At 46.6% G+C, this 14,111-nt stretch overlaps 1 protein-coding gene across 1 annotated transcript in view; it reads right to left on the bottom strand.

Annotated features, from left to right (window-relative positions):
• Nucleotides 1-14,111, bottom strand: part of CPT1B (carnitine palmitoyltransferase 1B) — a gene marked incomplete at its 3' end in the record, with an annotated part of 634,626 nt that overhangs the window by 223,470 nt on the left and 397,045 nt on the right. The window contains 1 exon segment of the mRNA XM_053716281.1: nt 5,755-5,889. Within this exon segment, the coding sequence (XP_053572256.1) occupies nt 5,755-5,889 (135 nt within the window).

The raw sequence follows: 14,111 nt of genomic DNA, 5'->3' as shown, positions 1-14,111 counted from the left end.
TCTCTCTACTAACTGCATCTTGAAATACAATTAACCTCTGCATTACTGTTTGTAAACTGAAGCTGCTTGCATTTAACCCTGGTATATAATTAACCTCTGCAGTACTGTTTATCTCTGTATATCCATTGCTACGAATACCTGCCAAAGTCAACTCCCACTAATAGACACTCCAGTTACTGGGAGCTAGCTGTCCGGCAAAATTAACAACAAGTGTTATACAGTTCACTAAAAGCATATAGTGTACTGTCATCCTCAACTCTTGTAACACATCCTCAATTTTACATGTTATCTTGGTTGTTACAATTACAAGTGAGTTGATTGTTACAGGTGGTGAGAAGCCATCCAGGAGGAAATGCCAGATAAGCAGTCTCTGATGTGAGAATTGACAGAGGGAGAGAGAGTGCCAGGGTGGAATGGTAGATCTGGGTATCGTCAGCATAGAGATGATAGCTGAAGCCATAGCTGTTGATAAGTTTACCCAGTGAAGAAGTGTAAAAAGAGAAGAGTAGAGGACCCAGGACAGAGCCTTGAGGTACTCCAACAGACAGAGGCAAAAGAGAGGAGGAGTCACCAGCAGAAGAGACAGAGAAGGATCTGTTAGAGAGATAAGAGTGAATCCAGGAGAGAGCAGTGTCACAGACCCCAAGAGAGCTGAGAGTCTGTAGGAGAAGGGGATGGTCAATGTTACAAACTGCTATTTGTAACTGGCCCTTTAAATGGAAAATTGCCCTGCTTCCCTGGATTTTGGAGAAGCCTATTTGCCAGCCTCCTTCCACATGACTATGGCCCCTGGAAGATTGTGCCCCTGAAAACCTATTAACTTTTATTGGGTGTGTATGGCCCTTTAAGAACCGTCTGGGGACATATTGTGACTTTGGTGAACAATGCCCCTTTAAGACTATGTCCCCAGACCTGTGAAATGACTTGTCCCTGGCTTTCTCCCACTTGGTTCAGTTTCATTGTGTGCCATTAAGAGTTAAATTTTGTTCAGCTTCAAGAAACCTATTCTAAATACAAGTCTGCTGGGATTAGCTCTAATTAGGTTTAGTGATCAACTTTCCCATTGTCTAATCAGACTAGTATTGATAAGGTGGACTGCATTGTTTTATTGTGTGTAATGTTATCTGCTGAAGTAATGTTGTGGCCTGTCAAAGGGAGTGTCTCTCTATCTAATATCAAATGTGTGATGGGGGATTTTATGCCTCCCCCTGAGAGTGTCCTGTTTGCATGTAACCTCAATAAAAAGGAGGCTGTGTGCTCCAGCACATCAGACCTATTTTTGACCCTCTAACTTGCAGCTTTGACTCATGTTTGTAGGATACAGCTTATATCACTTCAGGGATTGCTATGTTTTTCATACTCCCTTAGCTACAGGGATTGCTACAGAAGGAAGAGGTTCACCTACTGGAGCCTGGTCGTAGGTCCAGGGCGCAGAGCAGACGGCGAGATACCAGCCCAGCAGCGGTGGTTCATAGTCTCTGCATTACTTATGGTGGCTACGCAGTAATTATAGTGTCTACGGTGCTGCTGCTCCTTTGGTGAGCGCTAGGAGCATCCTTTTCTACGGTCCAACTTCCAGCCAGCCTGGAGGCAACCGTAACAGTCAACAGTGTCAAAAGCAGCAGAGAGGTCCAGTAAGATGAGTATATAGAGTAGTAGCCTTTGTTTTTAGCAGAAAGGAGATTGTAACCTTGGTGAGGGCAGTCTCAGTTGAGTGCTGGGGACGGAAGCTAGATTGCAGGGGGTCGAGCAATAAGTTGGAGGACAGGAATTGGGGTAGGCGATTGAAAACTAGTTTTTCAAGTAATTTTGAAGCTAGCGGGAGCAGTGATATAGGGCGGTAGTTTGCAGGGGAGTTAGGGTCAAGGGAGGGTTTTTTCGAGGATGGGGGTGACCTTTGCATGTTTGAAGGCGGCAGGGAATGAGCCGGTAGAAAGGGATAGGTTGAATATGTGAGTAAGGAGTGAGGGTGGGAGACAGAGGGGGAATTAGATGTGAAGGAATAGGGTCAAGTTGGCAGGTAGTGAGGTTAGAGGAAGACAAAAGGGAAGCCACTTTGCTCTAAGTAGTTGGGAGGAGGGTGCAGAGAGTGGCAGAGGGGGTGACTAGGAGTGAAGTTGGGAGATTGCAGGTTTGTGTTGGGATGTTTCTTCGGATGGCAAGTGTTTTATTGAAAAAATAGTCAGTAAGGTCTTGAGCACTGAATGCAGATGAGGGGGGTGGTGCAGGTGGGTAGAGGAGAGAGTTGAAGATGGAGAATAGTCTTTTAGGGTTTGAAGAGTGAGTGGATATAAGAGAAGAGAAGTATGTATAATCTATATATCTAGATTAAGGAGATGAGACAGATCCTATTTGTTATTTAGGCCTTTAGGGTTCAAGCAATCTAAGTGGAAAATCCATTTGGACTCTGCCGTCAGTAGTTTCCTTTCATAGTTGCCTCCTCTCCAATTTTTATTAAATTTACTAATTGGGACGAAGAGATGTCTGTATATAAGGCCACCAGGAACATACAGTTATTCAGTCTTGAGAAAGGCCTGTGAGAGGCTGAAACGCGTTGACTGACTATTAACTGGTGAGCCTTACTCTATTACACATTACACAAAACGATCTACACTATTTTAATTATTTTTCACAGAAGGATTCACTAAAGACCCTCACAGCCTTCAGGGAATCTGGATACCCAAATGAGCTCTCAGCAGTAGGACTGCAGATTCTCACCACTAAGACTTTACAAATAAGGAATTGAACTCAATTCCCTATTTTTCGCATTATTTCACATTTTTAAACACAGGCTGTGTTTTTTTTTTTTTTGCATTATGGTTTAAAATTTTTCTATTTTTTCCAATACTTTTTTCTTGCACAGTTTTTATATCACTACCTTTTGAATTTATTTTTTATATATTTTTTCTTCACTGGATACAGTTGCACTTTATATTTTTTTCACTACAAGAAATGTACAATCTGGACACTATAAGGATGTCACTATAAAAACTACACAGTGAGTGCATATCAGGGACACAATAGGAGGGGTTCATTGCTGAGCTTAACCAAGGAGAAACACACTTGTCCTAATCAATTTGCATCCGTCATAGCCTCTTAATCGAGGCCTTTTTTTACCACGTGCATAGAAGTTCAGAATCTTTTGCAGAAGGATCTGAATTAGTAACATCAGAATTGTCATTGATCTGTACATAGATATTATTGTTTTAAATGTGTGCATGGATCCATGCGTTTTAGATTTGGTTAATCTTGTAATATTTTAAGTGATATGTAATAAATTTGCTACACTTTTAAGAAGATTTATACATCCACATTATTATTTGACATATTGTATCCTAGCCTCCGTCAGGGTAGGTGCTCTGGTCATATACCAATTCACCATCTCACCAGTATATTCCCATCCCGCTCACCAGTATGTTCCTATCCCGCTCACCAGTATGTTCCCATCCCGCTCACCAGTATGTTCCCATCCCGCTCACCAGTATGTTCCCATCCCGCTCACCAGTATGTTCCCATCCCTCTCACCAGTATATTCCCATCCCTCTCACCAGTATGTTCCCACCCCGCTCACCAGTATATACCCATCCCGTTTACCAGTATATTCTTATCTCACTCGCCAGTATATTCCCTATTCCGTGTACAAGTATATTCCCATGTCTCTCACCAGTATATTCCCATGTCTTTCACCAGTATATTCCCATGTCTCTCACCAGTATATTCCCATGTCTCTCACCAGTATATTCCCATGTCTCTCACCAGTATATTCCCATGCCTCTCACCAGTATATTCCCATGTCTCTCACCAGTATATTCCCATGTCTCTCACCAGTATATTCCCATCTCTCTCACCAGTATATTCCCATCTCTCTCACCAGTATATTCCCATCTCTCTCACCAGTATATTCCCATCTCTCTCACCAGTATATTCCCATCTCTCTCACCAGTATATTCCCATCCCTCTCACCAGTATATTCCCATCCCTCTCACCAGTATATTCCCATCTCTCTCACCAGTATATTCCCATCTCTCTCACCAGTATATTCCCATCTCTCTCACCAGTATATTCCCATGTCTCTCACCAGTATATTCCCATGTCTCTCACCAGTATATTCCCATGTCTCTCACCAGTATATTCCCATGTCTCTCACCAGTATATTCCCATGTCTCTCACCAGTATATTCCCATCCCTCTCACCAGTATATTCCCATCCCTCTCACCAGTATATTCCCATCCCTCTCACCAGTATATTCCCATCCCTCTCACCAGTATATTCCCATCCCTCTCACCAGTATATTCCCATCCCTCTCACCAGTATATTCCCATCCCTCTCACCAGTATATTCCCATCCCTCTCACCAGTATATTCCCATCCCTCTCACCAGTATATTCCCATCTCTCTCACCAGTATATTCCCATCTCTCTCACCAGTATATTCCTATCTCTCTCACCAGTATATTCCCATCTCTTTCACCAGTATATTCCCATGTCTCTCACCAGTATATTCCCATGTCTCTCACCAGTATATTCCCATGTCTCTCACCAGTATATTCTCATGTCTCTCACCAGTATATTCCCATGTCTCTCACCAGTATATTCCCATGTCTCTCACCAGTATATTCCCATGTCTCTCACCAGTATATTCCCATCCCTCTCACCAGTATATTCCCATCCCTCTCACCAGTATGTTCCCATCCCGCTCACCAGTATATACCCATCCCGTTTACCAGTATATTCTTATCTCACTCACCAGTATATTCCCATTCCGCTCACCAGTATATTCCTATTCCGTGTACAAGTATATTCCCATGTCTCTCACCAGTATATTCCCATGTCTCTCACCAGTATATTCCCATGTCTCTCACCAGTATATTCCCATCCCTCTCACCAGTATATTCCCATCCCTCTCACCAGTATATTCCCATCCCTCTCACCAGTATATTCCTATCCCTCTCACCAGTATATTCCCATCCCTCTCACCAGTATATTCCCATCCCTCTCACCAGTATATTCCCATCCCTCTCACCAGTATATTCCCATCTCTCTCACCAGTATATTCCCATCTCTCTCACCAGTATATTCCCATCTCTCTCACCAGTATATTCCCATGTCTCTCACCAGTATATTCCCATGTCTCTCACCAGTATATTCCCATGTCTCTCACCAGTATATTCCCATGTCTCTCACCAGTATATTCCCATGTCTCTCACCAGTATATTCCCATGTCTCTCACCAGTATATTCCCATGTCTCTCACCAGTATATTCTCATGTCTCTCACCAGTATATTCCCATGTCTCTCACCAGTATATTCCCATGTCTCTCACCAGTATATTCCCATGTCTCTCACCAGTATATTCCCATGTCTCTCACCAGTATATTCCCATGTCTCTCACCAGTATATTCCCATGTCTCTCACCAGTATATTCCCATGTCTCTCACCAGTATATTCCCATATACTTAGTCTCTGGGAGAGGCATTGTTACTCAGGCATTAGAAGAGATATTGTTACTCAGTCTCTGGGAGAGGCATTGTTGCTCAGGCATTAGGAGAGATATTGTTACTCAGTCTCTGGGAGAGGTATTACTACTCAGGTATTAGTATAGGTAATGTTACTTAGACTCTGGAGTGGTTACTTAGGCTTTGAGACAGTCATTCATCACTATAATAACTGAGAGAGTCACTACTCAAGACCACATTATAGCATTGTTACTCATGGTCTGAATAGGAAGACATAATAAACTTCCACTTCGTTACTCACACTTTGCTCAGGATCCTCCATGGCTCTGACAAAGTCACAGGACTGGCGGGTGCAGGCTCTCACAGTCTCTGTCCGACCTTCACGGAACATGCGAGTCATGGAGGCTTCATACGTTAGGCAGAAATGGCCTTTTTCCTGCAACAGACAAAACAGTGACCCATATGAGTGACAACCGGAGATAGCTCATGGCAATGTTATCTCACCAGTGACATGCTGCAAGGTCACATATCTGATGTAAGTACGTGCCTGACTGAGGGGCTACAAGGTCACATATCTGATGTAAGTACGTGCCTGACTGAGGGGCTACAAGGTCACATATCTGATGTAAGTACGTGCCTGACTGAGGGGCTGCAAGGTCACATATCTGATGTAAGTATGTGCCTGACTGAGGGGCTGCAAGGTCACATATCTGATGTAAGTACGTGCCTGACTGAGGGGCTACAAGGTCACATATCTGATGTAAGTACGTGCCTGACTGAGGGGCTACAAGGTCACATATCTGATGTAAGTACGTGCCTGACTGAGGGGCTACAAGGTCACATATCTGATGTAAGTACGTGCCTGACTGAGGGGCTACAAGGTCACATATCTGATGTAAGTACGTGCCTGACTGAGGGGCTACAAGGTCACATATCTGATGTAAGTACGTGCCTGACTGAGGGGCTACAAGGTCACATATCTGATGTAAGTACGTGCCTGACTGAGGGGCTGCAAGGTCACATATCTGATGTAAGTATGTGCCTGACTGAGGGGCTGCAAGGTCACATATCTGATGTAAGTACGTGCCTGACTGAGGGGCTACAAGGTCACATATCTGATGTAAGTACGTGCCTGACTGAGGGGCTGCAAGGTCACATATCTGATGTAAGTACGTGCCTGACTAAGGGCTACAAGGTCACATATCTGATGTAAGTACGTGCCTGACTGAGAGGCTACAAGGTCACATATCTGATGTAAGTACGTGCCTGACTGAGGGGCTACAAGGTCACATATCTGATGTAAGTACGTGCCTGACTGAGAGGCTGCAAGGTCACATATCTGATGTAAGTACGTGCCTGACTGAGGGGCTACAAGGTCACATATCTGATGTAAGTACGTGCCTGACTGAGGGGCTGCAAGGTCACATATCTGATGTAAGTACGTGCCTGACTGAGGGGCTGCAAGGTCACATATCTGATGTAAGTACGTGCCTGACTGAGGGGCTACAAGGTCACATATCTGATGTAAGTACGTGCCTGACTGAGGGGCTACAAGGTCACATATCTGATGTAAGTACGTGCCTGACTGAGGGGCTGCAAGGTCACATATCTGATGTAAGTACGTGCCTGACTGAGGGCTGCAAGGTCACATATCTGATGTAAGTACGTGCCTGACTGAGGGGCTGCAAGGCCAGGAGTCTGATGTAAGTACGTGCCTGACTGAGGGCTGCAAGGTCACATATCTGATGTAAGTACGTGCCTGACTGAGGGCTGCAAGGTCACATATCTGATGTAAGTACGTGCCTGACTGAGGGCTGCAAGGTCACATATCTGATGTAAGTACGTGCCTGACTGAGGGGCTGCAAGGCCAGGAGTCTGATGTAAGTACGTGCCTGACTGAGGGGCTGCAAGGCCAGGAGTCTGATGTAAGTACGTGCCTGACTGAGGGGCTGCAAGGTCACATATCTGATGTAAGTACGTGCCTGACTGAGGGGCTGCAAGGTCACATATCTGATGTAAGTACGTGCCTGACTGAGGGCTGCAAGGTCACATATCTGATGTAAGTACGTGCCTGACTGAGGGGCTGCAAGGTCACATATCTGATGTAAGTACGTACCTGACTGAGGGGCTGCAAGGTCACATATCTGATGTAAGTACGTGCCTGACTAAGGGGCTGCAAGGTCACATATCTGATGTAAGTACGTGCCTGACTGAGGGGCTGCAAGGTCACATATCTGATGTAAGTACGTGCCTGACTGAGGGGCTGCAAGGTCACATATCTGATGTAAGTACGTGCCTGACTAAGGGGCTGCAAGGCCAGGAGTCTGATGTAAGTATGTGCCTGACTGAGGGGCTGCAAGGTCACATATCTGATGTAAGTACGTGCCTGACTGAGGGGCTGCAAGGCCAGGAGTCTGATGTAAGTACATGCCTGACTGAGGGGCTGCAAGGTCACATATCTGATGTAAGTACGTGCCTGACTGAGGGCTGCAAGGTCACATATCTGATGTAAGTACGTGCCTGACTAAGGGGCTGCAAGGTCACATATCTGATGTAAGTACGTGCCTGACTAAGGGGCTGCAAGGTCACATATCTGATGTAAGTACGTGCCTGACTAAGGGGCTGCAAGGTCACATATCTGATGTAAGTACGTGCCTGACTGAGGGGCTACAAGGTCACATATCTGATGTAAGTACGTGCCTGACTGAGAGGCTGCAAGGTCACATATCTGATGTAAGTACGTGCCTGACTGAGGGGCTGTAGAACCAGAGGACTGATATGATGTGAGTATGTGTCTGACAGAGGGGCTGTAGAACCAGAGGTCTGATATGATGTGAGTATGTGTCTGACAGAGGGGCTGTAGAACCAGAGGTCTGATATGATGTGAGTATGTGTCTGACAGAGGGGCTGTAGAACCAGGGGTCTGTATGATGTGAGTATGTGTCTGACAGAGGGGCTGTAGAACCAGAGGTCTGATATGATGTGAGTATGTGTCTGACAGAGGGGCTGTAGAACCAGAGGACTGATCTGATGTGAGTATGTGTCTGACAGAGGGGCTGTAGAACCAGAGGTCTGATATGATGTGAGTATGTGTCTGACAGAGGGGCTGTAGAACCAGAGGTCTGATATGATGTGAGTATGTGTCTGACAGAGGGGCTGTAGAACCAGAGGACTGATTGATGTGAGTATGTGTCTGACAGAGGGGCTGTAGAACCAGAGGATGATATGATGTGAGTATGTGTCTGACAGAGGGGCTGTAGAAACAGAGGTCTGATATGATGTGAGTATGTGTCTGACAGAGGGGCTGTAGAACCAGAGGTCTGATATGATGTGAGTATGTGTCTGACAGAGGGGCTGTAGAACCAGAGGACTGATATGATGTGAGTATGTGTCTGACAGAGGGGCTGTAGAACCAGAGGTCTGATATGATGTGAGTATGTGTCTGACAGAGGGGCTGTGAGTATGTGTCTGACAGAGGGGCTGTAGAACCAGGGGTCTGATATCATGTGAGTATGTGTCTGACAGAGAGGCTGTAGAACCAGGGGTCTGATATGATGTGAGTATGTGTCTGACAGAGGGGCTGTAGAACCAGGGGTCTGATATGATGTGAGTATGTGTCTGACAGAGGGGCTGTAGAACCAGAGGACTGATATGATGTGAGTATGTGTCTGACAGAGGGGCTGTAGAACCAGAGGACTGATATGATGTGAGTATGTGTCTGACAGAGGGGCTGTAGAACCAGAGGTCTGATATGATGTGAGTATGTGTCTGACAGAGGGGCTGTAGAAGCAGAGGTCTGATATGATGTGAGTATGTGTCTGACAGAGGGGCTGTAGAAGCAGAGGTCTGATATGATGTGAGTATGTGTCTGACAGAGGGGCTGTAGAACCAGAGGACTGATATGATGTGAGTATGTGTCTGACAGAGGGGCTGTAGAACCAGGGGTCTGATATGATGTGAGTATGTGTCTGACAGAGGGGCTGTAGAACCAAAGGACTGATATGATGTGAGTATGTGTCTGACAGAGGGGCTGTAGAACCAGAGGTCTGATATGATGTGAGTATGTGTCTGACAGAGGGGCTGTAGAACCAGGGGTCTGATCTGATGTGAGTATGTGTCTGACAGAGGGGCTGTAGAACCAGAGGACTGATATGATGTGAGTATGTGTCTGACAGAGGGGCTGTAGAACCAGAGGTCTGATATGATGTGAGTATGTGTCTGACAGAGGGGCTGTATATGATGTGAGTATGTGTCTGACAGAGGGGCTGTAGAACCAGAGGACTGATATGATGTGAGTATGTGTCTGACAGAGGGGCTGTAGAACCAGAGATATGATATGATGTGAGTATGTGTCTGACAGAGGGGCTGTAGAACCAGAGGACTGATATGATGTGAGTATGTGTCTGACAGAGGGGCTGTAGAACCAGAGGACTGATCTGATGTGAGTATGTGTCTGACAGAGGGGCTGTAGAACCAGGGGTCTGATATGATGTGAGTATGTGTCTGACAGAGGGGCTGTAGAACCAGAGGTCTGATATGATGTGAGTATGTGTCTGACAGAGGGGCTGTAGAACCAGAGGTCTGATCTGATGTGAGTATGTGTCTGACAGAGGGGCTGTAGAACCAGAGGTCTGATATGATGTGAGTATGTGTCTGACAGAGGGGCTGTAGAACCAGGGGACTGATATGATGTGAGTATGTGTCTGACAGAGGGGCTGTAGAACCAGAGGACTGATCTGATGTGAGTATGAGTCTGACAGAGGGGCTGTAGAACCAGAGGACTGATATGATGTGAGTATGTGTCTGACAGAGGGGCTGTAGAACCAGAGGACTGATATGATGTGAGTATGTGTCTGACAGAGGGGCTGTAGAACCAGGGGTCTGATATGATGTGAGTATGTGTCTGACAGAGGGGCTGTAGAACCAGAGGTCTGATATGATGTGAGTATGTGTCTGACAGAGGGGCTGTAGAACCAGAGGACTGATATGATGTGAGTATGTGTCTGACAGAGGGGCTGTAGAACCAGAGGTCTGATATGATGTGAGTATGTGTCTGACAGAGGGGCTGTAGAACCAGGGGTCTGATATGATGTGAGTATGTGTCTGACAGAGGGGCTGTAGAACAAGGGGACTGATATGATGTGAGTATGTGTCTGACAGAGGGGCTGTAGAACCAGAGGTCTGATATGATGTGAGTATGTGTCTGACAGAGGGGCTGTAGAACCAGAGGACTGATCTGATGTGAGTATGTGTCTGACAGAGGGGCTGTAGAACCAGAGGTCTGATATGATGTGAGTATGTGTCTGACAGAGGGGCTGTAGAACCAGAGGACTGATATGATGTGAGTATGTGTCTGACAGAGGGGCTGTAGAACCAGAGGTCTGATATGATGTGAGTATGTGTCTGACAGAGGGGCTGTAGAACCTGAGGACTGATATGATGTGAGTATGTGTCTGACAGAGGGGCTGTAGAACCAGAGGTCTGATCTGATGTGAGTATGTGTCTGACAGAGGGGCTGTAGAACCAGAGGTCTGATATGATGTGAGTATGTGTCTGACAGAGGGGCTGTAGAACCAGGGGTCTGATATGATGTGAGTATGTGTCTGACAGAGGGGCTGTAGAACCAGAGGTCTGATATGATGTGAGTATGTGTCTGACAGAGGGGCTGTAGAACCAGGGGTCTGATATGATGTGAGTATGTGTCTGACAGAGGGGCTGTAGAACCAGAGGTCTGATATGATGTGAGTATGTGTCTGACAGAGGGGCTGTAGAACCAGGGGTCTGATATGATGTGAGTATGTGTCTGACAGAGGGGCTGTAGAACCAGGGGTCTGATCTGATGTGAGTATGTGTCTGACAGAGGGGCTGTAGAACCAGAGGACTGATATGATGTGAGTATGTGTCTGACAGAGGGGCTGTAGAACCAGGGGACTGATATGATGTGAGTATGTGTCTGACAGAGGGGCTGTAGAACCAGAGGACTGATATGATGTGAGTATGTGTCTGACAGAGGGGCTGTAGAACCAGAGGACTGATATGATGTGAGTATGTGTCTGACAGAGGGGCTGTAGAACCAGGGGTCTGATATGATGTGAGTATGTGTCTGACAGAGGGGCTGTAGAACCTGAGGACTGATATGATGTGAGTATGTGTCTGACAGAGGGGCTGTAGAACCAGAGGTCTGATCTGATGTGAGTATGTGTCTGACAGAGGGGCTGTAGAACCAGGGGTCTGATCTGATGTGAGTATGTGTCTGACAGAGGGGCTGTAGAACCAGAGGTCTGATATGATGTGAGTATGTGTCTGACAGAGGGGGCTGTAGAACCAGAGGTCTGATATGATGTGAGTATGTGTCTGACAGAGGGGCTGTAGAACCAGAGGTCTGATATGATGTGAGTATGTGTCTGACAGAGGGGCTGTAGAACCAGAGGTCTGATATGATGTGAGTATGTGTCTGACAGAGGGGCCGTAGAACCAGGGGTCTGATATGATGTGAGTATGTGTCTGACAGAGGGGCTGTAGAACCAGAGGACTGATATGATGTGAGTATGTGTCTGACAGAGGGGCTGTAGAACCAGAGATATGATATGATGTGAGTATGTGTCTGACAGAGGGGCTGTAGAACCAGAGGTCTGATATGATGTGAGTATGTGTCTGACAGAGGGGCTGTAGAACCAGAGGTCTGATATGATGTGAGTATGTGTCTGACAGAGGGGCCGTAGAACCAGGGGTCTGATATGATGTGAGTATGTGTCTGACAGAGGGGCTGTAGAACCAGAGGACTGATATGATGTGAGTATGTGTCTGACAGAGGGGCTGTAGAACCAGAGATATGATATGATGTGAGTATGTGTCTGACAGAGGGGCTGTAGAACCAGAGGACTGATATGATGTGAGTATGTGTCTGACAGAGGGGCTGTAGAACCAGAGGACTGATCTGATGTGAGTATGTGTCTGACAGAGGGGCTGTAGAACCAGGGGTCTGATATGATGTGAGTATGTGTCTGACAGAGGGGCTGTAGAACCAGAGGTCTGATATGATGTGAGTATGTGTCTGACAGAGGGGCTGTAGAACCAGAGGTCTGATCTGATGTGAGTATGTGTCTGACAGAGGGGCTGTAGAACCAGAGGTCTGATATGATGTGAGTATGTGTCTGACAGAGGGGCTGTAGAACCAGGGGACTGATATGATGTGAGTATGTGTCTGACAGAGGGGCTGTAGAACCAGAGGACTGATCTGATGTGAGTATGAGTCTGACAGAGGGGCTGTAGAACCAGAGGACTGATATGATGTGAGTATGTGTCTGACAGAGGGGCTGTAGAACCAGAGGACTGATATGATGTGAGTATGTGTCTGACAGAGGGGCTGTAGAACCAGGGGTCTGATATGATGTGAGTATGTGTCTGACAGAGGGGCTGTAGAACCAGAGGTCTGATATGATGTGAGTATGTGTCTGACAGAGGGGCTGTAGAACCAGAGGACTGATATGATGTGAGTATGTGTCTGACAGAGGGGCTGTAGAACCAGAGGTCTGATATGATGTGAGTATGTGTCTGACAGAGGGGCTGTAGAACCAGGGGTCTGATATGATGTGAGTATGTGTCTGACAGAGGGGCTGTAGAACAAGGGGACTGATATGATGTGAGTATGTGTCTGACAGAGGGGCTGTAGAACCAGAGGTCTGATATGATGTGAGTATGTGTCTGACAGAGGGGCTGTAGAACCAGAGGACTGATCTGATGTGAGTATGTGTCTGACAGAGGGGCTGTAGAACCAGAGGTCTGATATGATGTGAGTATGTGTCTGACAGAGGGGCTGTAGAACCAGAGGACTGATATGATGTGAGTATGTGTCTGACAGAGGGGCTGTAGAACCAGAAGTCTGATATGATGTGAGTATGTGTCTGACAGAGGGGCTGTAGAACCTGAGGACTGATATGATGTGAGTATGTGTCTGACAGAGGGGCTGTAGAACCAGAGGTCTGATCTGATGTGAGTATGTGTCTGACAGAGGGGCTGTAGAACCAGAGGTCTGATATGATGTGAGTATGTGTCTGACAGAGGGGCTGTAGAACCAGGGGTCTGATATGATGTGAGTATGTGTCTGACAGAGGGGCTGTAGAACCAGAGGTCTGATATGATGTGAGTATGTGTCTGACAGAGGGGCTGTAGAACCAGGGGTCTGATATGATGTGAGTATGTGTCTGACAGAGGGGCTGTAGAACCAGAGGTCTGATATGATGTGAGTATGTGTCTGACAGAGGGGCTGTATATGATGTGAGTATGTGTCTGACAGAGGGGCTGTAGAACCAGAGGACTGATATGATGTGAGTATGTGTCTGACAGAGGGGCTGTAGAACCAGAGGACTGATATGATGTGAGTATGTGTCTGACAGAGGGGCTGTAGAACCAGGGGTCTGATATGATGTGAGTATGTGTCTGACAGAGGGGCTGTAGAACCTGAGGACTGATATGATGTGAGTATGTGTCTGACAGAGGGGCTGTAGAACCAGAGGTCTGATCTGATGTGAGTATGTGTCTGACAGAGGGGCTGTAGAACCAGGGGTCTGATCTGATGTGAGTATGTGTCTGACAGAGGGGCTGTAGAACCAGAGGTCTGATATGATGTGAGTATGTGTCTGACAGAGGGGCTGTAGA

The sequence above is a fragment of the Bombina bombina genome, chromosome 6 (assembly GCF_027579735.1).
Source record: "Bombina bombina isolate aBomBom1 chromosome 6, aBomBom1.pri, whole genome shotgun sequence".
Lineage (NCBI taxonomy): Eukaryota > Metazoa > Chordata > Amphibia > Anura > Bombinatoridae > Bombina > Bombina bombina.
The sequence above is the reverse complement of the archived record's forward strand: the minus strand, read 5'-3'. Positions and strand labels throughout refer to the sequence as shown.